The sequence below is a fragment of the Trichechus manatus genome, unplaced genomic scaffold (assembly GCF_000243295.1).
Source record: "Trichechus manatus latirostris isolate Lorelei unplaced genomic scaffold, TriManLat1.0 scaffold00113, whole genome shotgun sequence".
Lineage (NCBI taxonomy): Eukaryota > Metazoa > Chordata > Mammalia > Sirenia > Trichechidae > Trichechus > Trichechus manatus.
Window position 1 is genome coordinate 4,648,587 of NW_004444049.1, and position 25,065 is coordinate 4,673,651.

At 48.5% G+C, this 25,065-nt stretch overlaps 2 protein-coding genes across 12 annotated transcripts in view; both read right to left on the reverse strand.

Moving 5' to 3' along the window:
- Nucleotides 1-8,520, reverse strand: part of LOC101349220 (RNA-binding protein 4) — a 21,858-nt gene extending 13,338 nt beyond the window's left edge. For 3 of the 8 annotated variants that reach the window (XR_002825212.1, XM_023738174.1, XM_023738176.1), the window contains exons 1-2: nt 8,384-8,460; nt 7,031-7,454 (exon numbers count right to left, since the gene is read on the reverse strand). Coding sequence is in view for 7 of the 8 variants with exons in the window: in XM_023738174.1 (XP_023593942.1) it covers nt 7,031-7,442 (412 nt within the window). In the remaining variant the exon portion in view is untranslated. The other 5 variants (XM_004383681.1, XM_023738173.1, XM_023738175.1 and 2 more) reach the window with 5 other exon arrangements.
- A 5,140-nt stretch (nt 8,521-13,660) lies between these two features.
- RBM14 (RNA binding motif protein 14) lies at nt 13,661-24,527 on the reverse strand. 4 transcript variants are annotated; one of them, XM_023738170.1, is made up of 3 exons: nt 23,588-24,057; nt 17,156-18,620; nt 13,661-16,380 (listed from the first exon to the last, which is right to left on the reverse strand). In XM_023738170.1, exons 2-3 carry the CDS (start codon nt 18,601-18,603, stop codon nt 16,173-16,175), a joined length of 1,656 nt encoding a protein of 551 aa, XP_023593938.1. In that variant the 5' UTR covers nt 18,604-18,620; nt 23,588-24,057; the 3' UTR covers nt 13,661-16,172. The 4 variants fall into 4 exon arrangements, with proteins under 4 accessions (XP_023593938.1, XP_023593937.1, XP_023593935.1 ...); XM_023738169.1 differs by having other exon boundaries at nt 22,775-24,057; XM_023738167.1 differs by having other exon boundaries at nt 19,025-24,046.
- Nucleotides 24,528-25,065: the final 538 nt, after the last annotated feature.

Consider the following 25,065-nt stretch of genomic DNA (forward strand, 5'->3'; position numbering starts at 1 on the left):
TTAAGGAAGGCTCAGTCAAGCAGAAAGATCTGAGAAATTACTCAACTAAAGATCTTTTTTTTAAAACCTCCCACCACCACCCCTTTTCTAAAAGCTTAACGCCTGCATACAGTAGGTGCTCAGTATTTGTTGAGTGAATGTTTCTGGGAAAAGTCCTAAATTGACACTGCCCTGTATGTTGAAATAGGAGTAAACGCTTTTGAAATAGACAAAAAAAATCTGGAAGACACGCACTTATCTATTTTGCTAGAAACAAACAGTGTGGTAGTTCTTCCTTGCACTCAGCCCCCACCCTTACCACTCAATAATCTAGTCTAAAGCTCACCACTGGTCTTCCATCCCATAACACTGTCAGTACTGAGGTGCATTCAGATATTCTTTGGATTTTGGCAGAGCTATACAAATAGATGGTTTAAGTCATCAAAAGGTGTTATTGGCCTAGAGAAGCAGCAGAATGCTCTGCTGGAGCCACGGCTTCATTTTCCCACAAGACATGAAAAAAACCACTGCCCACTTGAGGAAGCAAATCTCTTCCCACATACCCTTTTCCTAGACCTCTTCCCTGGAAATAAGCTAGACGTGTTAACTGAGTGGGTGACTGAAATGGTAGTCACAAGGGGTGGGTGATGACTGTTTCTCCAGCAGGGAGACTTTTCTCTCTACGCTACTAGTAAGTAGTTGTTTTGTAACAAAGGTGGACCAGTGGGAGAAGTCTTACTGGAATAAGGCTGCCTGCCTGGGTTCCTGGTTCTAACCTCTTTTCCTTTGGCACCTGTAAATCCTATCTCCAATAAAGAAAATAACTGTACCAGTGTCCACCCAAAGCTAAATGTCTTAAACTTTATACCCTCCCCTTCTCTCCCAGGTACAAATAAACACCCAGAAATAAGCCCAAGCAAGAATTCTCTCAAAACACACATACCCTAAGTTGAAAAACCATTTATTTTATTGGAAAGAAAAAAGTGATCCAACTCTATACGTCTACCTGCCACAAGCCTTTGGGCCAGAAAGAAGACCCAGAAGCAGTGACACTCTCACCAAGGTTATTTCCCATATCCAACACCCACTGGAAGCAGGAGGCAGGGAGGAGACAGCACAACCCCCACCAGTTTCTGTACACAGTGAGGCCTGCAGGAGAACAGAACACGAACAGGAAGCTACGTATTGAAGAACAGGTAAATGGGCAGGAGAGAGGAAAGGCAAGGCAGAGAGGGTCTGAACTTAACAAGTAAATTAAGGTCCACGGTTCCTGAGGGACTGAACGCACAGAGCCGAGAACGTCCCGGAGACAGGGTACCACGAAAGGTGTATTCTCATGCACAACCGCAGCTCGGAATTTCAGCCCCCACACATCCCACCTGAAAGAGAGCACAATACAGGGGCTTTACAGCAGAGCTCAAAAGGGCTTTCTCACTCAAAACTTCAGAGAATATCTTTACAAAATCTGGTAACTTGACACTCCTATGAAGTTTACTTACACCCATCCCTAGTATCACAATAACCTCCAAAAATGGAAAAAAGCTTGAAGGCCAGAGTAACTGGGAAGGTTAGGCAATCCCAGACTGGGGCCTTTCTCTAATTAAATAGCAAATCTTCTTTCAGAAACTTCTTTGCCTCCATTGGTCTTGGTGTTAACATTAGCACTTCTCAGAAGGTAGTTCAACATCACAATTGTCATCCGAGGAAAAGAGAGAAAAGTTCCAGTTAAGCTCTCTGGTGTAAAAAGTCAACAGTATGTTTTAATCTGGGGGTTACTACCAAGGTCTAAATTAAAAATCATTCAAGTTCTGGGCAAAAGTTGTAACTGAACAAGTTGTAAGACCACAGGGCATCTAACTCTGCCTAAGGAAAATAGTAACTTTTGAAAGAAGGTACTGGAAGGCATGTGTAAGCTACACAACAAGTCATTCAAGTTTGTTTTTCCTAGCCCAGTCAGTGATTTTATATCCAATGGCCATACTCTGTCCTACTTGAAAAGATGACAGACTATCACCCACCCTGTTATTACAGGATAAAGGATAAATGGCAATGTCTGGGTCACAACGGGGGCTACTCAAAACAAAGGGCATTGAGAATCCTCCTTTAGTACAATAGCAATCTCAAACACCTAGAGCCCAAAGCTGGCAAGCAACAGAAGAGAGTATATTCAAGTAGAGCCAAATGGACCATGAGGCTCAAAATATATGGCAGAGGAAAAGCCAGAGGACTCAAGGTAGAGCTGGTGGTTCAAGAGTATTAAACGCCCGTTAGTGACTAATGGGAAGATGAAGGGAGTGATCTGCTTAAGGCAAAGCTCCCAACCCTGATTTCAACCTTATCAAAAAGAATAAAAGTTAACAGGTGTGTGTGCATTATTCATTTTAATCACCATATACCTTGAAGAACTAGAGAGGATGTCAAATCTAGTAGCACTGTGGGAAGTTTGAAGGGGAAAAAAAAAGCTGAACTCAGATTGAACCCTTAACAGATTCTTAAGGGACAGATGTGATGATACAGCAATGGGGTAGGACTCTATTCAGGGAATGAATCTGAGCTGAGCAGAGAAGTTGGGTTCTACAGTCTTATTGAACTCAGTTTTATAAAAGATACTTTTTCTACTCCTCTCTACCCCAACTTACCATCAAATAAGTTCTTTCTACAAACCTCACAGAGACTGAACTATTCAGAAATGTCAGTACTCTCCAAGAATAAGATGATGTCATTTTGGGAGTCTTCATAGCAACTGGGACCTAAGCAGTGATGACCAGTTAACTACAGGTATGTATTTTTTCATTACAGGTCAAACGAGACCGTTCACATAGCAAGAAGTAGAACAGGAAACGGAGACCTCAGTAATACTGCACACCTAGGAATCTCAACAAAGGTTCTGAGAAACAGCACACCTGAGTCTAAATGCCTGGGTCCCAGGTTCAGTTCAATTACAGCACACCATTCCTGGTTTTGTTTTGTTTTTCCAGGCACAAATCGAATCAGATCAACTCCTACTACCAGGAGCCCTGGAAAAATGGCCATGAGGGCCAAGAATTTTTATATATCTCAAAAAATTAGGCAGTTATGACTTCTCCTTAGCCTCTGAACCAAGCTAGTAACCTCACCCTAACCCCGCAAAAGCAAGCAAGCAGGGCAGCCTAACGGGAGCCCTTAGGTTGCAGGAGGGATAGCAAACTAGAACGGGGAGATCCCACAGCTCTCACCTCAAGCTTTAAAAGGCTGAGTACCGCGCCCGATCCGCATACTGCTCCCGCTCATACCGAGCCATGTCGTACAGGGAATTCCGCGCGGCTGCCGAAGCTTGGGACAACGCGCTCTCATGCCCGTAACCGTAGCCCTCTCCAACAGTGGGGACTGGGGCTGTAGCGCGACGCAGGGGGCTCCGATCCCGCCCGTAATATGAAGAGGAAGCTGCAGTAACAGCAGCAGCAGCTGCTGCTGCAGCAGCAGCTGAGGCAGCAGCAGCTCCTGAGGTCGGCAACAGATGTCTATCGTAGGGATTGAGAGAGGTGGAGGTGAGGTGACTGGTCATGGCTGTGTTCTGGACTTGTGGCAGCTGGGACAAGGTCTGCTCTGCGTAATCATACGCGGAGGCAGCTGCAGCCGCCACTGCCTCATAGGACCGGGCGGCGCGGCAGCGCTTGTAGTAGGCATCGAGCGCTCCGTACGCGTTGTTGTAATACAACGAATCCCCATAGCTCATGGTGTAAGGCGTACGCACTGCTCCATATTGCTCATTATACTGCTCGGTAAAGTCTGCCACGCGGCCTGAACGATCTATCGGACACTCTTTGGACCAGTGCCCCTCTTTCCCGCACCGATAGCAGCCGCTCTGGTCTCCCATCCCGGGCGCGGTTCTAAGCCGGCTGGTGGACAACTGCACGTGCATTCGTTTGCCTTGAAGAAACAGACGCAAGAAGGGTTGCTATCACTCTGAGTCACAGCCCCGGCCCCTACCCCAGACACCGATCGTAGTAATGGATTTACCTAGACAACTCCAATGCAGGACTAATTAATTGCCGAAAGGTTGGGGGTGGGGGGAAGATGCCAACATACAGCTTCAGTATAATGACCTGATTTCAGGCAAAGACCAGTCCGATGAAGAACTATTTCAGCTATACATCAGTTCAATGCTTAAGAAAAGAACTACTCATATTCAAAAACAAGCATTTTATCCTTTGCCAAGTAAGTGTAGGCAAAAATCTACTCCAGACAGTGGTCCAATGTCAACAGAAACCACAGGAAGTTCTGACACCTCCAATTCAATCTTCACTATCAAGGTTCTGATTTCATTAAGCCGGAGAATGCAAAAGGTCAGTTTCTCCCCCAAAAAGCAAGACAATGGAATGAGACTCTAAAGTTAACACTGACAGAGTGGCTGAAGTGCGGTCAGCCAGTTTCAAGGTAGATATTTGGAAAAATACACTCATGAATTTGGGGTGGGGGGAGGAGGCAGCAAATACAAGTTGAAAGACTGCCTTCCCTCTTAACTGGATGCTTAAAATTGCTTATTCTGATATCCATTCTAATGAGGATTCTTTATAATCTGACAGCTAACTTTAGTGATCCCTAGTTGGGTGAAAGGTAACAGGGCAGTTCACAAGATGCTTGAATTTTTAGAAAGGAGACTATTATGAAAAACACAGAAAAAAAAGAGGAATGAGAAAAAATGGAGACTAACCAGTAATATTAGTCAGCAGACCACACTGCCATTTTAGCAGCATTAAAGTGTTTTTTCTCCTTATACTAGGAATCTGAAATCTTAACATGCATTTAATACTATTTTAATTTGTATTCTGGAAATGAAAATCACTTCAGAAAAATCTAACAAAAAGAGCAGCCATTTACAATAGAAAAGCAGAAATTCACAAGTTTTAAACTTGTTCATAGAGGTACCTTCTACCTAACACAATCTACCAGTTTACTTGTAAGCAAATTTCAGAAGGGATCCAAAGCCAGCAAAAGCTTTCCAATGCAAATGGCAGCGATGCACCCAAACATGCTGATGTCAAAGAACTGAACAGTTAGAACAGGGGAGAGTCAACGGATAGGTCATCTACTCATCTAACTTAGAAAAAGCAGTAAATACGCAACTTTACCTGCAAAATTAAAGTTAGGTTAGGGAGGCTAGAAAACACAACAAGAGAAAAGGAATGGAGAGACCAACATAATAAAGTCCTGGTTGTTTAGGTTACAGCTTATCAAAAGCTAAGATATGCAACTAAGTACTTCAGTGGCTTACAGTACTAGCCTGTGTCCCTCTGGCATTTGCCCACAGGGCCACTTTGGCACCTATGAAAACAAATGCAAGCAAGAAACCAACCATGTAAATTCAAGACATAAAGGTCACTAACAGACGACCTAAGAATTTAACAATCCTAATGATGCAAAAAAAAAAAAAGCTGAATGTTTAGGAACTAAAATAGATTTTCTTTAAATGGACAAATAAGAAGTATGGCCTGGAGATGATGGAGAATATACCCAGCACTGCGAAACTGAAAGACGAGGAGAAAAGAAAGACCACACTGATTAATACTGCTCAACATATACATAGTAAACAGTATTAAGAAAAGAGAATGGCTAATACAAATGAAAATAGGGCAAAAATAATTAAGTATCGGCAGCATCGGAGACCTAGAGTTCAGATGCCCAGTTATACTACGAGAATAATTTCTCTTGAATCAGTCCACACTGTCCTCCCCTTAGACATATTAAAGTGTGGAAGAGTATGCAAAAATAAGATATACCACAAACCCTCCACAAGAACAGCTTTTGCTCCCAATTAAGTTGTTGACAAAATAATTCTCAACCGGCCAACTGAAAAAGGAAAACAAACTAGGCCTGAAAGACCTGTGACGCTTTTCTTTACACATCAATACCCATGACACAGAACACCAATTACTTGGGGACATGATGATCAGACCTCCAGGTATAAGGCCCAATTTAAGGAAAATAAACACTGAGGACAGCAGCAGTGACCCTTAACAAGGGGAGTGCTCAGAACAGAAGCGGCCACTACCTTGTTCATTTCAGTAAGGCTGGAATCTCGGTTAAAAATGTAGCAAGGAGTTGTGCCACTATTCTATAATCTGGTAGTAACTACAACCAAAGGGAAACGACTCTTTCTGACATCCCAAGGGGGGTGAATTTAGCAGGCAACTCACCATGGTTATCACCCCTTCACAACTGCCACTCTTGCCACAGGAATTGTAGATCTTAAATCAAGAAAAAATGGTATCTTCCAAATAAAGTGACAATCCACATCATCCATGCTGCCCTCCAGGCACAATAACAGGCCTTACTCCAAGATAAGTCCCATCTACGTAAGTCCTCTACTCACCAACAATATTAAAGACCACCCCCCCAAATCAATTAAAAGGCACTGCTATTACTGCCCCCCCAAATCCCAACACCTTCTTCCAAGAAACTCCTAAAATCAGCTTTAATACTAGAGTAGCCTGGTCCTTGAAATAGAACGTCTTGGTACAGGCATAATACAAAAAGCAACAATGGCTAGCAACAAGGGCTATAGCCCTTTAAAGCCACTAGTTATCTTTACTAGAAAGAAATAATGAATTGCGGTGGGATGAGGAAAGCTTAACTGGGATTCTGCTCCAAGATGTGTTGCGTAAGCTGCTTTTGCCGGGTTCTTCACATTAAAAATAACGTATAATGCTGATATCACAATGAGACTAACTAAATTCATAACAAAGCACTCGGCAATAAGCTTACGCTACTAGGGGAAAGAAAAAAAAAAGGAAAACAACTTGGGAAGTCTCCAGAAGCAAAGATTTCTGCACTGATAAACAGAAAAGCCTTAGGGGCTCCAAACCAAAGCCAAGCAAGCAGTGTTCCTACAGGAGCATCTAAATCCCATGCATTTTCCATTTTAAAGCCATCACCCAAACTTGATCTTTCACCACTAGCCAACTGCTGTTATGTCTACTCCAACTCCTTTCTCTAGTAACCCAACCTATTCTCTGCACATGGCCTTGTGTTCAGCCCTCTTACAGTCCTCTACTCAAAGAGGATGGTTCACCTTGAAACTCTGTGTTGTCAAGGCCCCTGATGGCCTCAACCGCATCCTCTGCCCGCTCCATGTGTACGAAGGCATAATCCTTCACGATGTCACATTCGATGACAGGACCATACTCCTCAAACTTGGCCCGAAGCTCTTGGTTGGTGCAAGTGGGACTGATGTTGCCCACGTGTAACTTGGTTGAAGCTTTGCTCTTATTCTTGCTGGCTTCCACGTTGATGTTCACCCCGTGCAGCTTGTAATGGTGCAGGTTGCGTATGGCATCCTCGGCCGCCGTCTTGTCCTCTATGTGCACAAAGCCGTAGTTCTTAATGATGTCACATTCCAGCACCTTCCCGTACTGCTCAAAGAGTGAGCGGATCTCCTGCTCTGTGGCCTCCCGGGGCAGGTTTCCGATGAACAGCTTCACCATCCTGACAACAGCCTGGGAGAGAAAAAACAAGATTTCTAACAAAGACCTTAGGGCACCCACTTAAAACAACAACAAAACCCCGCCAATGCCTTTCGCTCTAACGTACTTCTCCGATTTCCTCCCTCACACATACCCACACCTCCACACAATCATCAAACGGATGTGAGACTGGTATATGGAGGCCTGGTACGGTGCCCACTATTGAGCCTGTAAGAATAAGAAAATATCTGTAACAGAGAGATCCCTTATTAAACAAAGAGACTGGTAAGAGTTGGATTCAGAAAAGTGAGAGCACAAACAACGAGCTGGGGTTCCTAGACTTTTCTAACCGCTACAAGTACAATCAGAAAATAAAGGTCTAACTACTAGGCTGGCTGTCTAATTCGCTTAAATTTTGAATTGACTTCTTCCTCTCGTACTATCAGAAACAGCAGCCACCATTTCCGGAAAAGTGGGCCTTGATAGCTACGTTTTAGTTTTCCTTGGAAGTAGCGAACGAACCCGCGAGTCGGGCCTGAGAGGGAGGAGTGGAGAGCAGGGGATAGTGTCGGAGTGGGGGAATCCTCTCGGGGTACGAGGTCCTGCAGAATGGAGAAATGAGTAGCCAGAAAAGGGAGCTTCAGACAACGAGGTCTGAAGGCCTGAATTTTTTTCCAAACGAGGATGCAATTCCTAAATCTACGAGAAGCGCGGTTATCTCGGCCGAGACCTCGAGACGGGAAGCTGCGCCAAGCTGGGTGAAGAGCAGGCTGGGGGGGAAAGCAAAGTATTCTCGGGGGAGGCCGTGGGGGAAGGGCTGCTCCAGGCTGGCGCGCAATGCCGCACTGAGGTCGGCTCTCGGTGACGGGCGCGGAGGCCACAACCCCACTACATTACCCTCGAACGTGAAATAGAGTTTACAGGGCCAAAGAAAAGGGGTAGAGGGGCTCGAAATAGCTCACCCGCACGCGGAAACCTGCAAGCGCTCTCCCTCGCGGCGCGGACGCTACTGACAAAACGCTAAAATGGCGACGGCCGCAGCAGTGACTCTGGGTAGAGGGGAGGTGAACCTACCACTGGATTGGCCGCTCAATAAAGTAAGAGGCAGCCGTTCCCGCAGACCCACTTCCTGATTGGCTAACACCAGAGTCAATTACCTGAGAGGCCGGGAAGAGGTGGAAACGTCAGTAACCCTGGAGCTTTTATATGAAAACCTATGAGTACCAAGCTTGCGAAACCGAAGTCACGGATTGGATAAGGGGACGACGTAGGGGAGGAACTACGAACGTGCGCTCCGCCGGTGGGGTGCGGCCCGCCATTAGGACGCTAGAGCCGGGGCTCCGGTGTGGCAAGCTTCAGCTTCGTAGCGCCAACTTTGTTAAGATCCCACATTTAGCCACTTCCACATCCTGACAGTATTCAGCGCTCCATTTTGCCTTCTACGATTCCGTCTACTCCAAACGTCTCCCCCTGAAGTCCTACACACTAGCCCCCTCGCGCCAGGCAGTGCGAACAATGGCTTCCGCCAGACACAGACGCCAGGTGAGGAAACTGCGAAACTCCCCAGCTGAAGAAACCAGCTGCCTCCTCTGCCGAATACACTGTAGCCTTGAGATACCCCCCACCCCAACCCCCGGAGAGTCCCAGCCATTAAAGCTACTTTCATAGTGTGGAAGGAACTCAGATCGACTCGTGGGCCCAGCCTCGATGATTAGGGGACAATGGCTCAGTGGAAGACAGCATTACCCAGGAAGCGCTGAGAAGTCCTCTAGGAATCAGCCTCCCGGGGTCCACGATGAAGAGATGGCTACTCGGTGTGAACACTGAAGTTGAAAACGGCTCCCCTGCCCCGCCCCGAGAAAAAACTAGAGCAGCAAAGTTTTGTTTTTATTTTATTGGGCACCATCAGCCAGAGCTGTAGGTTTAAACCTCTACAACCGACCTTAGAGGGAAGAGCCAAGTCACAATCCGCCATGAACAAAGTACAATCAACGTTCTCCAGAGGTTCTGGCTCCCTCATCACATTTTCTTTCTCTTCCGATACTTTCTTGGCACAATCCCATATTCACTGAACAAGCAATTTTAGAGTCAAGAAGACTCTGCAAACCTTTAGAAGGGGAGCGGTGCAGGATGGAAAAACTTAAAAAACGAACAAAACAAGCTAAAAGCAGTGAATTGTTTATGAGGAAAGGGATCATCATCAGGAGTCGAGACACTACTGGCAGAACATACTACCTTCTTCAAAGGGGGTAGGGGCTGGCAGGGAGTGGTAGAGAGAGAGGTGAGGCCAGAAAAAAGTGGGTTTGGAAACCTGGTATGATTCAGGAATCCAATGGAAGAAAACTGGTCAAGAGCTTTTCCTACAGTGGAAAAAGATGAGGACCTAAAAAAAAGTCAAAATATTTACAGATGTGTTGTCCATTTCATTGTGGATGCTAATGCACCTCTGACAGGGAGTAAAGGGCACAGGATCAGTGATGAAGAAAAGCAATTTCATGTTACAGAATCAGCTCCTTGTCCCCTTTTAAGGGGGCCAGCATCAGGAAATGGTCACAAACCAACCTGCACAGGGAAGCGTATCAGCTCTGTAAAAACCTCTCCGCTCCTTTCGGTTTGAGCTTCCAAATTTTTTATGTCCCACAGCCCTGGAGATAAGGTTTCTTCCAAAATAAAAAAGCATACGAAGTCCACTCATGCTATAAAACTAGTTATCCCTCAGTCTGAAGGAGAGAGACTGGGAATATAAACCTTCTCAGGATCACAGATCAAGTCAGTGTGCAGACATCAAGACAACTGACCTCCCCACCCCCCAAAAAGTCTAATCACTTGATTTGCCTCCTGAAATATCACTAGGTCGAGTTATGTTCATTATCACTTTGCAAGCGTATCCAACTAAGTAAACCGCAACACATCATCCCCGCTTTTTAAAACCCATTGCAAATGGAAAAAAATTCAAAACTCGTCTCCCTGAACCCTAAGAACCCAATTAGGTTCTTGCTGGAGTCTCCCAATCTCTTTAAAATCCCCACGCCCAATACGCTCCAGACAAATGGCCTTTTTTTTTTTTTTTTTTGTCCCAAGCTCATTCAGACTGGCTACCCCACCTAAAAGACATCCCCCACTTCAGCCCTATACCTTGGAATTCTATCCCCACGACTCCACTGTCTTTTTCGAAGTACTTACCACTACTTGAAATTCTATTTGTTCATTCATTTTCTGCCACTCACCTCCCTGTAAATAATTATGCTCGCTCTTGATAACCAAGAGAGGACAGGTTTTTCAGTCAATACCAGCTTAAGGAATCTGGACACTTAGTAGTACTGAAAATAAGTACCTTCACCTATATATCACCTAGTATACTTTCCAGTCTCCCTCAAACAAAAATGCAGGTGCCCCAAAATCACGAGGTAACCTATGCTAACAACTTGCGTTCACTAGCATTACAGCCTGACAAATGCAGCAAAATGAAGCATAAGGCAGATTTGTAGTGTCTCCACTCAACTGTATTTTACCTAAAGAAGTATAAGCTGTTGCAATTACGAGTTGGAAAGGCCAATTAAAGACATCTGGTCCAAATCCTCTACCTTAGTCTCCACTTCAAGTACAGAGAATGTGACTGAATGGAATGTTTAGAAATCACCTTGTCTGGAACACTGTAGATGCCGTTTTGGGATTAATTTGGTGACCAGGTTACCAAGCCTCTGAAAGGTAAAGTGACTTTCCAAAGTCAACCAGGTTTTGCCAGAGCCCAGCATAAATTTATATTATATTCTGGCTGCAAATTTTGGACAAAGGGGGGGTAATATAGTTGTGTATAATTGAGAGAGCCCCTAGACTCTTGAAAGCAGAAAAATGAGGGAAAAATCCAAATTTAGGGGTAAACACTGATGTCAGTGAAAACTACTTAGACATAAGTATTATGTATTAATTTCATGTCGAGAAGTTGTCCTTTGAATTTATATAAATAAAAGAAACTCTGATTTCTGGTCCAGAAATGAGTTACTGTTCTAATAAAGGCCCAAATGAAAAGCCAGTATTCTCCAGGGACATTCAGAGAAAGCCACTAGGCCAGCCAAGCAGAAGGCTTCCTAGGCCTCCACTTACATTGCCAGCTACACCCTTCCCCCAACCCCCCGCAGTGGCTACTGAGTTGACTCTGACTCCTGGTGATCCCACGTGTATCAGAGTAGAACTGTGCTCCAAAGGTTTTCAATGGCTGATTTTTTGGAAGTACACTGCCAGGCCTTTCTTCTGAGGCACCTTTGGGCAGACCCGAACCTCCAACCTTTCATTTACCACCCAGGGACTCCTACACCGTCTGCTTGTTGTGTGCTGTGGAGTCAATTCCAACTCACAGCGACCCTGTATGACAGAGTAGAACTGCCTCATAGTTTTTTAGGCTGTAATCGTTATGGGAGCAGATCGCCAGGTCTTTTCTCCCCAGAGCAGCTTGTGGGTTCAAACCAGCAACCTTTCGGTTAGCAGCCGAGTGCCTACCATTAGGGGTCCTTTACATTCTCTTAGCCAACCTTAATGCCTCTGCAAGTCCCTACTCTGAACAGGAAAACTTTCTTTTCCATACCTACAAGAATTGCCTGAAATTGGGGGTGGCTCCAACTGGTATGGTCCAGTGGCCTAGTAGTCACTCCTAGGTACCAGTCATTACAATTCACCACCTTCATTGTTATTCACATGCGCCGAACTCACGCCTAGATCCAAAGTCATATGCTCAGCTGGGTGCTGCTCTTAAAAAAAAAAAAAAAAGTTGCTATTGAGTCAATTGACTCATAGCGACCCTATAGGGCAGAGCAGAACTGCCCCATACGGTTTCCAAGAAGCAGCTGGTGGATCCAAACTGGTGACCTTCTTGTTAGCAGCCAAGCTCTTAACCACTGTCCCAGAATGTTCTAACTCGTTTCTAATAATGAGATGGCTGGCATTTAATGAGCAGTGACTACATGAGGCTTATGTGTGTTCTCGTTTGATCCTCCCAACAGCAGCATGGGCCTGATTACAAAGCCCTGCATGACTGAAAGGGCTGGTTCAGTTCCTAGATTCACCACTTTCTTTCTAGCCATGTGACCCTAAAAAAGTTAGCAACCTATAGCCTCAATTTCCCCATTTGTAAAACACGTTCAGTAATGCCTAACTCATTTGGGTTGCTATGAAGATTAAGTAATATATGAAGAGCACTTTTAACAGTGCTTTAGCGTACATTCAATAAATGTTAGCTATTATCCCCGTTTTATAAATGAAAATACTGAGACAGAGTTCCTTACGTGCCTGAAATCGCACAGCTAAGAGGCAGAGCCAGGATTCAAACTCAGGACATCTGATTTTAGAGCCAAGGGTCTCAGTCACGTTATCTGTGCCAAGGCAGTCTTGAAATCAAACAAATCCCATCTCCAGAAAGTGTTTTCTAACTACTGGGACTGGCCCATCCTCTCCTTTCTTACCTACCACTTTCTCGCATTGCTTATTGACTAGTTCACTAAGCCAGGTCTTGCCTCCCCAGACTGTAAATTCCTCAAGGTTCTCGACCCAAGGACTCGGCTACCTGGGCACTGCATTTCAAGCACTACCAAACCAACCAAGCCATTGCCATTGAGTCGCTTCTGAGTCATAACAACCTACAGACTCAATATTTCAAATGATTTAGAGCTAGACCTAAAACACTTTCTTTTTCTGGAAAACTCTAGATTCTAACCTCTCAAAACCTTAAAGGTCCCTGTATAGTTTAGGTGAAGATAAATTTTCCATACGCTATTCATCTTCTCTACTACTCAAACTCCTACTGCACAGCATACTAGTCCATAAATCTAGGAAATCTGTTTTCATTAAGACCTTACCCATCCCATGTTTTAGTCCACTCACTTGGCTGTATAGGGCTTCCTAGGGCAAAATGCCTGGAGAATGAACCATCTGGGCACAGACTTGCAAGAGCTGAACTAATCGTCATGACTAGAAAGGGACCCTCCCCACCGAGGCTGACCTTTCAGTGACAGTCCCATCACCTCCAGAAGAAACAAGGTCCAAACCTCAGGAGAACGCAGGCTGCTGAAGACTGGAAGCTTCTACTTAGTCTTGTTCCAAGAACAAACCATTTAAAACTTCTCCAATGAAGACCAAATGATAGGTGTAGAAGTTGTAATAGTCTGAAAGTACGCTTGACGCCAATATCCCCCACCCCTTTCCCCCAAAACACACATTAAATAGCTGGCCTCTCATTCACTCGCCCCAACCTTCCCCCAAGTTACAGGACCCTGGAAATCATAAATCCACAAAAAGCAAAGTATGCTGAGTGGGCTACAGAATTAACACAGGTGGCATAATTTAAAAAAGAGGAAAGGGAGATTTTAAAACAATCTGCAAGAGAAAAGAAAATTACAAAAGATTTCACTTTGTAGCTCCTTCTGGCTTGAAGCATAAGCCTGAGGGCTGAGGCAGTTGGGACATCAGGACCGAGAAATGACAGGCACTTAGTGACCGTGAAGGCCAGGTCACTAACAGCCTGGACGGCAATGAAAAAACATCAACACTGGCCCAGAGAGCACATTAAGCTGTTTCTCGCAGAGACTGGGACAGTGGCAAAACCATCAAAGGAAGATGACAGAAAGCCACACTGACAACTATTACAAATACACAGGCCACAATCACAGCCCTACAATCAACCCTCAATTTCCCAGGGTAGTAACCAAAGGTAGGCTTATTAGCTGGGCCCTCTAATCATCCATCTTCGCTGCAGGAAAATGACAAGGAACCTATCAAACACCCCCTCCCATTCTTCCCCAGTCCTGCAAAAGGAAAGATAAGGAACAGCAAACACCTGGAGGCAAAGCATTGAGCAGAAAGAGAAGCAAAGGAGCTATGGCCGCAGGACTCCCTGAGGTTGCTCCCCGTAGCATCTACAAGCAAGAGCTCAGTTATAAAGACAGTATGCATTTGCCCACTGGGCAGAGGGAACAGGACATCTGGGCAAACTACCTGTCACAAGCAAGTTCACCACAGGAAGCCAGTGAAGGAGGCAGAAGAGAACCCACCAGAACTCCATGATTCACACATTACCCCCCGAAAAGCTGCCCTGCCCTCAAAGCCTCCCAGAGCCTCTAAACCCCCTTTACCCAAAGGAACACTCACAAATTTTCCTATTACCACCCCACCCAACCCGTCTTTTTCCATTTACCCAGCATTAAGCCCAAGCCTCTATCTTGTCCCCACCTGGAATAGCCATGTATTTTTGCCCTGGTTCTCTCAACCCTCAACTCTGGACTAAAAGCATAGGAAGAATCCTTAATTCCTCACCCAACCCCAGCACCTCTACTTGGTTATGCTTCCACCCCACTCCTTTCTCAGAGTCTACTGTGACATTTCAAATACAAACCCAGCAAGATATTTGAAAGGCCCAACCAACAGGGATAGGAAAAGGAGTCTCAGGTGACGATGACGGCAGGGGTTGGCAGGACACAGAAAGGATGTTCCATGGTGAAGTTCAACAGGCGAAATACTAGGTCTATGGCCAGAATCCCCCGTACCTGCTTCCAACTGCCCCGTCCCTTCCTTCTCCAGACAGGGCAGTACCAGACGCTGACATCACCCCTGCCCCTGTTCAGGCCCCAGCCGCAGCATTCACTCGGCCCGCTGGCTGCAGGACCCACCAGCCCACGTAAGCACCAGAGCAGCCCATTCCCCACTGCTGGCTGCCTCACTTGAGAAACCAAACCCCAGAACCATCCCGCTGTAAGCACAGTTTGTTTCTCAACAGGAGACAAGTCAGGAAACATGGTCAAGCATCGGTAGAGGAAAATGGGCGACACGTTTACTGCATTTTCGTGTGGTTAAGTCAAGCTGAGGGCTGAGAAGTCTAAGCAACTTGGCCTGGACTCTCCAACCCTACGGATGGCAGGCTAGTGGGACGACGATGAGTTAAATTCCTCTGGGCAGCAGGGAAATCACTCTAATTCCCACATTCAGGTCTTTCCTCGCCCACCCTGAGCTCTCTGGCTGCCTCCCCTCAGCTGTCACATCTTCCTGGATGTCATAACTGGCTCCTCTGAAACTTGAGTGCAATCAAGACAATGACAACCAGGTTTCCAAACTGCAAATTGCCCCAAGTTTTATTGTAGTCCATACAAAAGGGAAAAGAAATTCAGGTTTTCTAACACCACCTACTTGGGGAGATAGGGAAGTGCGACTGTGCCGTTCAACCTCAGCTAGAACATCAGTGGTCAGTAGGGATGTGGATCTAAACCAACTGACTGTTCCAACGGGAATCCAGTCTCAACAGTCTACGAAGGGACAAAGTCAGGGCCCCTGGACTGCTGGCACAGCTTGGCGCAGAGGAAATGGTTAAGCGAACCCTTTCCTGGCCTCCCTCACATCTAAAAAGAAAAAGGCGCCGCCAACCTCAGCTGCAGGTTGCTTCCCCATCCAGACGACCTTAAATATCGCGCATTAAAAATAAAATGGAGCCAGGAAAAAATAAAAACAAAAGAAATTCCCATTCTGGAGAGATGGGAGGCAGGGGAGAGGGGAAACCGCAGATCTAGAGCCAGTGGCAAGATATGCTGCTGAGGCAAAGGAACAAGGTAGGTTACTGCTGAGCACTCCAAAGGATCATCTCCAGGGAAGGCCCACAGGCAGAGGGGATGAAAAACCGCAGATGGGAGAGGTATGGGCCAAGTGGTTATAACCTGGGTATGCGCCCTGTCCCACCTCTCCTCCCCTCCCTGTGGTGCCCATCCCAGGATGACCCTACATGCGGCGCTGGTAGCCAGAGTGCATCTGAGCTGCCCGCAGGTAATCATTATAGGAGCCCGAATAGCGTGCGTAATCGGAATGGGCATCGGGCAGGCGACGGTAATCCAGCGAGGACTTTGTCGGCGAGCGGCGGAACGAGAGCTGCGACTCTGATAAACGGCGGTAATCAGAGAGCTCGGCTAAACGCCGGTCGGAACCATACCTAGTCAAGAGAAGAAGACAGTTGGTGAATGAGACAATTGAGGGGAGGGCTCCAGGTGGGCGTGGGGGAGATGCCAACAGGGATCGGGAGGGTGTGATCAGATTGGTCTCCAACAAACAAGATTTTGTCAGAAGGCTCACCACCCTATCCAGGCCAAGAAATCCAGCCTGGGTTCAACTCAGTGGGAAACCAAGCCCTCCACAGAAGCCCACCCTTCTGAACTGGCCAAGGTGGATTTGGTCTCCATTCCCAAACCACAAGCAAACTAGCCCACCCCTGGGCCCTGCGCAGAAAGACCCTGGTTGTTTATCAGCAGAACGGCGGACGAAAGCAAGGTCCCCAGCTTCCCCCCGAGTGGACGCACCTCATACACTCTGCCTTCAGCCAGTGAGTGCTAAAGGGATTACTCTTTCACACCCACCCCCGCCAAAGCCGGGACAACCACGTGACAGGCTTAAGAATCCTTGAGACGGTGGGAAAGGCTATAAAGTCACATCCTGCAGGCAGTACCTCCAATGGCACTTGGGCTAGCCTAGACAGGTGACTCTTCCCAGGCCAACTAGTTGGCACCGCCCCAGGCTGAGCGCTATGCTCCACCTGAACCCTGGTGACCAAAACAGTTCACAGAAACCACCCCCTCAGCCTCTGGACATCCCACAGGAGTAGAGAAGACAAGACCGAGGAGAGGCCAATGGCTCCAGTTTCCCTCCCCTGCCAACCTCAGCCCCTTGCCCTAAGCCCCAGCTGGGGGCAGAGGCGGGGGGGCATACAGTACCTTTTCGACATGGCGACAGCCTTTTTGTACGGATCGTCGTAGCTGGCCCGGGGTGGGGAGAGGCGGGTACGCTCATAGGGCGGCGGGGTGCTGTTGGCGTTGGCAACGGCCCCCTGGGACATGGACAGGTAGGCTGCAGACGGCTGACCTGCCCCATCGTAGGCATTGCCCGGCTGGCCACGGTAGGAGGCAGCAGCCTGGGGATGCTGCTGGGCAGCATACGAAGCAGCCAAGGAGGCTGACGACTGAGTGCGGTACGGAGCTGCCAGGGTGGCAGAAGGCTGGGCCCCATAGGCAGCTGCAGCCCCATAGGAGCCAGTGGCCGCAGCAGCCGACTGAGCCCCGTAGGAGCCTGACAGGCCCAATGACGCTTGAGCCCCATAACTATTCAGCTGGGTCTGGACAACTGGCTGGGCCCCATAGGAGCCAGCCATTGGGTTAGTGGCTTGTGCAGCGTAGGCGGCGGGCTGGCTGGCATAGGCAGCTGCTGTGGCTGGCTGTGCCACATAGGCAGCAGGCTGGGAAGAGTAGGAAGCAGCCTGTTGTGCAGCATAGGGGGCAGACTGGGCATTGTAGGAGGCCGAGGGCTGGGCACTGTAAGATGCCGCCTGGGCCCCATAAGCTAGTGAGGAAGCTGCAGACTGGGCCCCATAGGAGGCTGCCTGGGCCCCATAGGAACCTAGGGAGGAAGCTGCTCCCTGGGCATTGTAGGAAGAGGCAGCCGCACGAACCCCATAGGAAGAGGCAGCCTGGGCGCCGTAAGAGGATGGCTGGTTACCGTAGGAGGCAAGGGAGGAGCCCTGAGCCCCATAGGAGTTAAGCGAAGACGCTGCAGCTGCCTGACCCCCATAGGAAGAGAGGGCCGAGGCTGAGGCCTGGGCTCCACCATAAGGGCCAAGTGAGGAAGCTGCAGCAGACTGGGAGCTAGGGCTGGCCAGCTGGCCCCTATATGGGGCCCCGAGGGAGACAGAGGGCTGAGCACGGTAAGAGGCTGCCTGGGCTGTCATGGGCTGAGTCCGATAGCCGACACCCAAAGAGGCAGAAGGCTGGGCCCTGTAGGCAGCTCCCAACGACACTGAGGGCTGGGCCCGGTAAGTGGCTGGCTGGGCCGTCAGAGGAGCCACGTAAGAGGCTCGGGGAGGTGAACGGCGCAGGGGGCTGCGGTCGCGACCAAAGAAGGGTGGCGTGGGCTGACGGGCTTGCCCATCAAAGCCACCAGTGCTGTTGCCAAAAGCCTGCTGGTAGTCGAAGGTGGCAGAGAAGCCACCAGTTCCAGGGAATGCCGTATCCCCAGCCCCTGGTTTCTTGGTCTTGTCCCCAGACTGGATAGCCAGGACAGGCCCCTTCTTCTGACCCTTGGTTGAGAGTTCCACGTTGATGCGCTTGCCCTTCACTTCTTTGCCGTTGAGCTGCGCGATGGCGGCTTTGGCATCTGCTTCCTTCTCCATGTGAACAAACGCGTAGTCTGATAAAGCAGCAGACAGAGGGTTAGCAATTAGGGGGGCAGGGCATGCTACCTGATGGCTCCCAAACTGGACACACGACAGCACCAAGCTGTTGCCAGCTATCACCAGGCCTCCAACCCCTTCTCCTGAGGAGTATGCCATCAATGTAGCTCCCACATAACAAAGCTTCTGACTGCCCCACGCAGTCACCTTTGCCTATGCCCTTCCCCCAGTTCTCTCCTTTCCCCGTCACCTCACTCAACCTCCTGGTGATAAAAAAAAGAGCAAAGATGAACTGCAACACAGAATAAAAATCCTCACACCTCCTATAAGTGTAAACCAGCAGACAATACGCAGGAAGGGGTCCTGGACCACTCGATCATTGAGTGCTCTCTAACCCAAACTCGTAAACCCTACTGCTCACCCAAGGCTTAGCTCTCAAACACTGGAAATGACCACTCATGGCTTGGCATGGCCCATCTCTCAGCCCAGTGTCCAATTAAGACAAGAAAGCTAGACTTCAATGAGCAGCTCACAGAATTCCAGGATCATCATCCTCTTTGTACACAGCACTTCACAGTTCTCACAACAATCCTATGAAGTAGGCAGAGCATAAGCATCATTATGCCCATTTTATAGATGGGCAAACAGGCTCGGGGAATTTATATGGTTTGCCCCAAACCATAACGCTAGTAACAGTTAGAGCCAGGACCAGAATCTCAGCTCTTCAGTGCTACTTCATTATATTAACCTATTCCTAAGAAATTACTGTATAAGGCAGGACTCTGTAGTAAGACTATAAATTTGAAGTTAAAAGGGGTGAAGGTGGACCCCATGTAAGCCAATGAGGTTTAGGAATGGAAACTAAGCCTCCTGACAAAGTTCAGGCCCAAGCCCCCTCCACCCTGAGGCCACATTATATCCTCCACCATTTCTTCTTCAAGGGACAGAAGTATACCTTATCCCTTGGGCTTCTGTCCACAGAGCAGACTGTTTACAGGAAAGCTTTGGTTTCACAGCTACAGGGGAGAAGCTGCAATTACTGCAGCTAGCAGGCTCTGCTAAGCAGGTTATCCCTCAGGCCCTCAGCCAAGATCTGAAGGAGCTGTGGATGCTCATGCTTGTTTTTCCAGCAACCCAGCTCCAAAGGAGAGGCTCTCAGACAGGGTGTTGATCTCAAAGTCCTACTCATCTACCATGTAGACTGAGAAAACTTTAGGACAGGGAGGAGCTGGAAGAAATTGTTTACTTCCATACTCACACACCACAATGGTGCAAAGAAGATCTGAGGAACAATGGGAGGTTCATGCTCATGGGACATAAGGTCATGCACCTGACCCCATTCTGGACCCATGACTACCTGAAGATGGAGACCAAGTACCAGGATCCCGTCTCTCTCATTAAAGATCGGCTTTACAAAATGAACAACTACCTGGATAAAATTATTCAGGTTGCATTCTTGAAGAGCAGAAATCCTTTTAATAGCCTCCAAACAAGTGTCCTCTTTTCTAGAAACTTTCATACTGGGATGTACTCGCTAGCCACTCCTACACAGCAAGTCATTTCTCTGGACCTGAGAGCTATGCCACCAGCTCACACCCTCACACTAACAGGAACAGAAACAGTCAGCGAGGCTAAGTCAGAAGTGTGACATAGAAGGGATCCTGGGCTAGGAGTTAACAGGCTTCAGTTCTAGGTCCAGGTTTGTATCACTGACTTGCTGTAAGATTTTGAGGAACTTAAAATTTATTTCCCTATCTGAAAAATCTGTCCTACCTACCTCAGTGTTAGGAGATTCAAATAAAAAGACAAAAGTACCTTGGAAAATATAAATAGCTATATAACAGTAAGGGACACTACAGAACTCCAGGAATAACCAGAGGCTTATTCCCTACAGAATATTATTTCTTGCCTCTAATAAAACACTAGAGACATAATGCCATCTGTACATGCAAACCTGGAACTTGCCAGACTAACAAAATGAACTATCACAACTCTGTCCTCACACCCCACAGCCAAAACCTGATTCCTTATCTATCAACTATGCCAAGCTTAAGTGTTCCTTCAGCCAAGCCACAGGGCACTAGACCTGTCCTCTAAGCTCTCATCTCTACCTTGGGTGGAGTGAGCTTAAAACAAGTGCTGGTGGTCTGAGATCTCCTGAACAGCAGAGGCTGAGCTGACACTCAGGGAACCAGCAATACCACCTGGACAGCAATGGCAAGGCGGCAGGCCCATTCAAAGTAAACAGAAAACAGAAAGATTTGCAGAAACTTGTAGGCAGATTAAGAAAAGGGGACAAGGAAGCTCCAGGCACTCAAACAATATTAAGGAACCATACTATATTCCTGAGACTACAATGAGCTAGGAAAAAACATCCAAAAAAATTTCAGTGAGTTTACAAGAGCAACAGGACATCTCGCCATCTATTCCCTACTGAGCGGAGTTTTATTAAGAGACCAAGTGATGAAATAGTTTGAAAATTAAGATTTCACATGTACAACTCAACTGACCACCCAGATGAACTGTATGTATAACACCCCCCCACCAAAGTAATCTGATACAATTCTATCAGGAAGTTCCTAAGCCTGACTTTGGAGGGAAATGTGAATAGGTTGTCCAACTGACTCCATGATATCAGGGCTAAGTGCCATGATGGGGAATAGCCAAACTCAGCCGTAGATGATCAACTATCCCTTAAGGTGCAATCAACGATGCTCAGGAACCTTACTACTCCTAGAAGAATGAAGAAAAACCAGGGATCCAGAGAACTCCCGTGACCCACATGCCTACAGATCAGGTTCAAGAAAGTAATCTCTGAAAGAAACCCGATGCATTTAAAGGGACTAGCAAGCAATATTTTGCAAAGATCTAATGGTCTGATGGCATCACAATTCCCCCAGCACCAAAGTTAAGAGAGTCCAGTAAAATGAGCTTTCCTATCCCAAAAAGAATAAAAAGTTCTAACTTGAAACTACAAAGCTCTGTATAGGAGGGAAGAATGGCCACCCACAAAAAAAGGCAGAGGAGACATTTTCCTCCTCTGCTTTTCAGACCTCCCATGAAATCTGAAATGGTTCCTGAAGCTGCCAGTGACTCTCGTACTTCATTTTCGAATACCCAACAGAATGTAGCTGTGGAGAGTGGTTACAACCTGCTGTTGCTATGGAGATTTTTCTCTACAAATCAAATCATATCTAAGTTGCTGGGGTAACCAAGCAACAATGTTTTTTTCCTAGGAAATAAAACAGAACTGGTTGTCCTGTTCAGTGCCAAACTTCTGTGCTTTTCAAAGACCTAACAGTCAACACTAAATCAAATGCCCATTCTCAGCCCAAGAACTGATAAGAGTGATGGTCAGCCTTTTTCACTGCATTCTCAACTTAAAAACCTCACTTTCCTTCACCCTGAAGAGACAGAAAGGCGTCAGTGAAGAACGGGATGCCCCAATCTTTCCCATCGTCAAAGTATATCAGGAGCTGTAATACACTCCAGCATGGCTACAAACAACAGTTCAACATCACTCCACCCTGAGGAAGTCAGTGCATTTTGCACACTCAAGCGCTCAGAGGCAAGATGCACAAAACTTCCCTCTAGTTCCCACAGGGAGTCAGCCAGGAGGCCTAGAAACCACGCACAAGCATGCACTTCACCCCATCACTTGGTGTCGGCCCTAAGCAAACTCAGGCAAATGCCCAGCTTTCTCTACCACCTGAAAACAAGCTTCTTCACCACATGAACTCCATGGAGACTGCCCTCAAATGCTGGATTCTAGTCTCCCAATCTACTAATCACCCTGCCTGAAAACCACAAAAGAAACTTAGCAGGCCGATTAAAGAGAGAACACTAATTAAGAGTCACAGACACCATTCATTTCCTAGCCAAGTGCCCAATCTAAATGAAGCCCTTCCCACTCTTACTCAAAAGAAAAAAAAATTAACAAAAGCAAAAATCCAAGCACTCTACAGTCTGCCTCAGAGCAGCCAGCAGGAAAGCCCGACTCCGGATAGCCATGGACTCACATAACCTGAGTTGAGGGAAATAGAATGCAGCATTAATGCAGAACAAGGAACCCATCCTAGCAGAGACAAGAACTTTTTACACTTCCCCCACTGACAGAAAGGACAAGGAATGGCCCAAAAGATGTGCCTTTCCAGGACAGCAAATGAAGTACCTCGGTAGGAAGAGGCACCTGCACCCACATTTATCTCCTATCCTCGAAACTTCTCACACAGTGTGTCAGCAGGTACGACTCCAACACCAGGAACAGGGCAGCAGATACTCCCAGGTTGCGTCCTTGAAGCTGGCAGGGCAAAGTTAACTCTGATCTGTTCCCAGTGGAATGGAGGCTGACCACGTACACAAGGGCTGTGCCACCAAATCTTGCCAGCAATTCAAAAAAAAAAAAAAAGGCGCCCTCAGGGTAAAAGAACCCAGACTATGAAAAAAGACAACTGGGTCCCAAAAAAGAAGCCAGGCCTAAATTATGGCGACACATTTTTTTAGGAAAAAAGGCAAACTAGGGACCTAAACCGGAGGATTAGGTTACTCAAGCAATGACCACTAGTAAGTAAATCATGTTTAGCCAATGTTTAACGAAGCCCTATCGCACGCCCCCCCCGAGGTTCCCCCCAGACACAGACTGTGCCCTTTGCAAAGTTACCAAGCTTATAAACGGAAGACTAGACCGGGGGCACCGCCCTGGGGCACGGGCTTGGCACAGAGAAAGGGCCCTCCTAAAACAAACCTCCTTCCACATGTGAATGATCGGGGTTTCCAACTTGTAGAATCGAGCCCAAAGAGAAAAAACCCACGGTTGAGGGTTTGGAAAGCGCGTACCTGCCACGTCTAACTCACCTAACAACAGTCAAAGGCCAAGGTGGTTCGGAAGGGGCCCCTCCTATACCCGCGAGTAACTGTTCTGGTAGACCCAGACCACACAATACTAACAGATCCCAGCCCGAGAAACGTCCAAGGGCCCCGTTACCTTCGGCTCGGGAGCATTCATCGGGAGGGAACGCGAGGGCGGCCTTGGGGCGTGAGCCCCCACCTTTTCCCTCTTCCCTTGCTCTGACCGACGTCTGCAGAGGAAGTGGGGAAGTGGAGAAATCTTCCCCGCTCCATGATCCGGCTCGTGCCCGTCACTTCCCAATTTCCGCTCGGTGCCCGGCCCGGGAGACGACGGGAAGGCGCGCCCCGGAACCCTCGCAAGTCTCGCAGGCGCGTCCCCGGCCCCGCAGCTCGGCTCGCAGCGGCCGCCGCGCCCCCCCAGAGCCGCTTCCTCCCGCGGGGTAAATGGTGCCTGGGCCGCAGGAAGGAGGGGGGCTCTGCCCAACGCGCCCCAACACCTCCGGCCTCGCTCCCGCGGGCCCCCCCCACAGCGCAGTGGCGGACCCCCGGGACAGGGGCGTGGCTAACAAGCAGTGCCCGCGCGCGCCCGCCCCGAGCGCGCCCCCGCGTTACCTTTCACCACGTCACACTCGATGACGCGTCCGCGGCGCTCGAAGAGGCTGCGCAGTTCCTGGCTCGTGCACGCAGCCGACACATTGCCCACGAAAATCTTCCAAGTGTTAAGCGGCCGTGGGCGCGACATCTCCACCACGAGCGCGCGCCCCGGCCGCAGCTCGTGGCCGTGCAAGGCCTCGATGGCGCGCAACGCGCCCGCGTTCTCGCGCATGTGCACGAACGCGAACTGTTTCATGACGGCGCAGCTCATGACCGTGCCGTAGGGCGCGAACAGGGCTGCCAGCTCCTCCGGTGTCGTATCGGCCCCGTCGACATTGCCCACGAATATCTTCATTTTACCGCCGCCTTCCCGGAAAGCCAAGACCTCTCCTCCAGAGAGAAGCGAGACGTCCGGCCGACCGGCAGTCCTCCCCAGGAATGGCTGGCGACCGAGAACCCCGCCGCGCAGGCGCGCTGATCCAGCCAATCGGGACCCGCATCCCGCTGGGCTGTCAGCCAATCAGAGAAGCTAGAGGGAGATGCCCTCTGGCGCAGCCAATCCCAGAGGGCCTGGAGCCCGCTCGTTAGCGGAGGGGGTGGGAGAGAGACGACGGTGCGCGACCAACCGCCACTGTCGAGGAGGGAGGGGGGAAGTGTGGGGGACGGGGACGGGGAGTTCGCGCGGGCTGCGCCGGCGGTCAGAGGCCTAGTTTGAGAGGCGGCCTCTCGCTCGGGTGGGGCCGACCAGTGGGCCGCGAGGAAAAACTGTTCAGTTTAAGTCAGGGCTCCTCCCATTCTGGCAGCTGTGGTCATACCCGCGCCGGAAGGTGGCAGCGGGAGTGTCCCCGGAAAGGCCAGGCCTGGCGGGAGAGTGCAGGACGAACGCCTTCAGTCGGCAAACGGCTCCCGGAAGTGCCGCCCCCGGGACTGCGTTGGGCGGCATATGCCCCAGAGAAGCCCTCATGCCATGAATTCATTCTTTGCAAACATATTCCTGAGGTTGCTTAGGCCCTAGCAGAC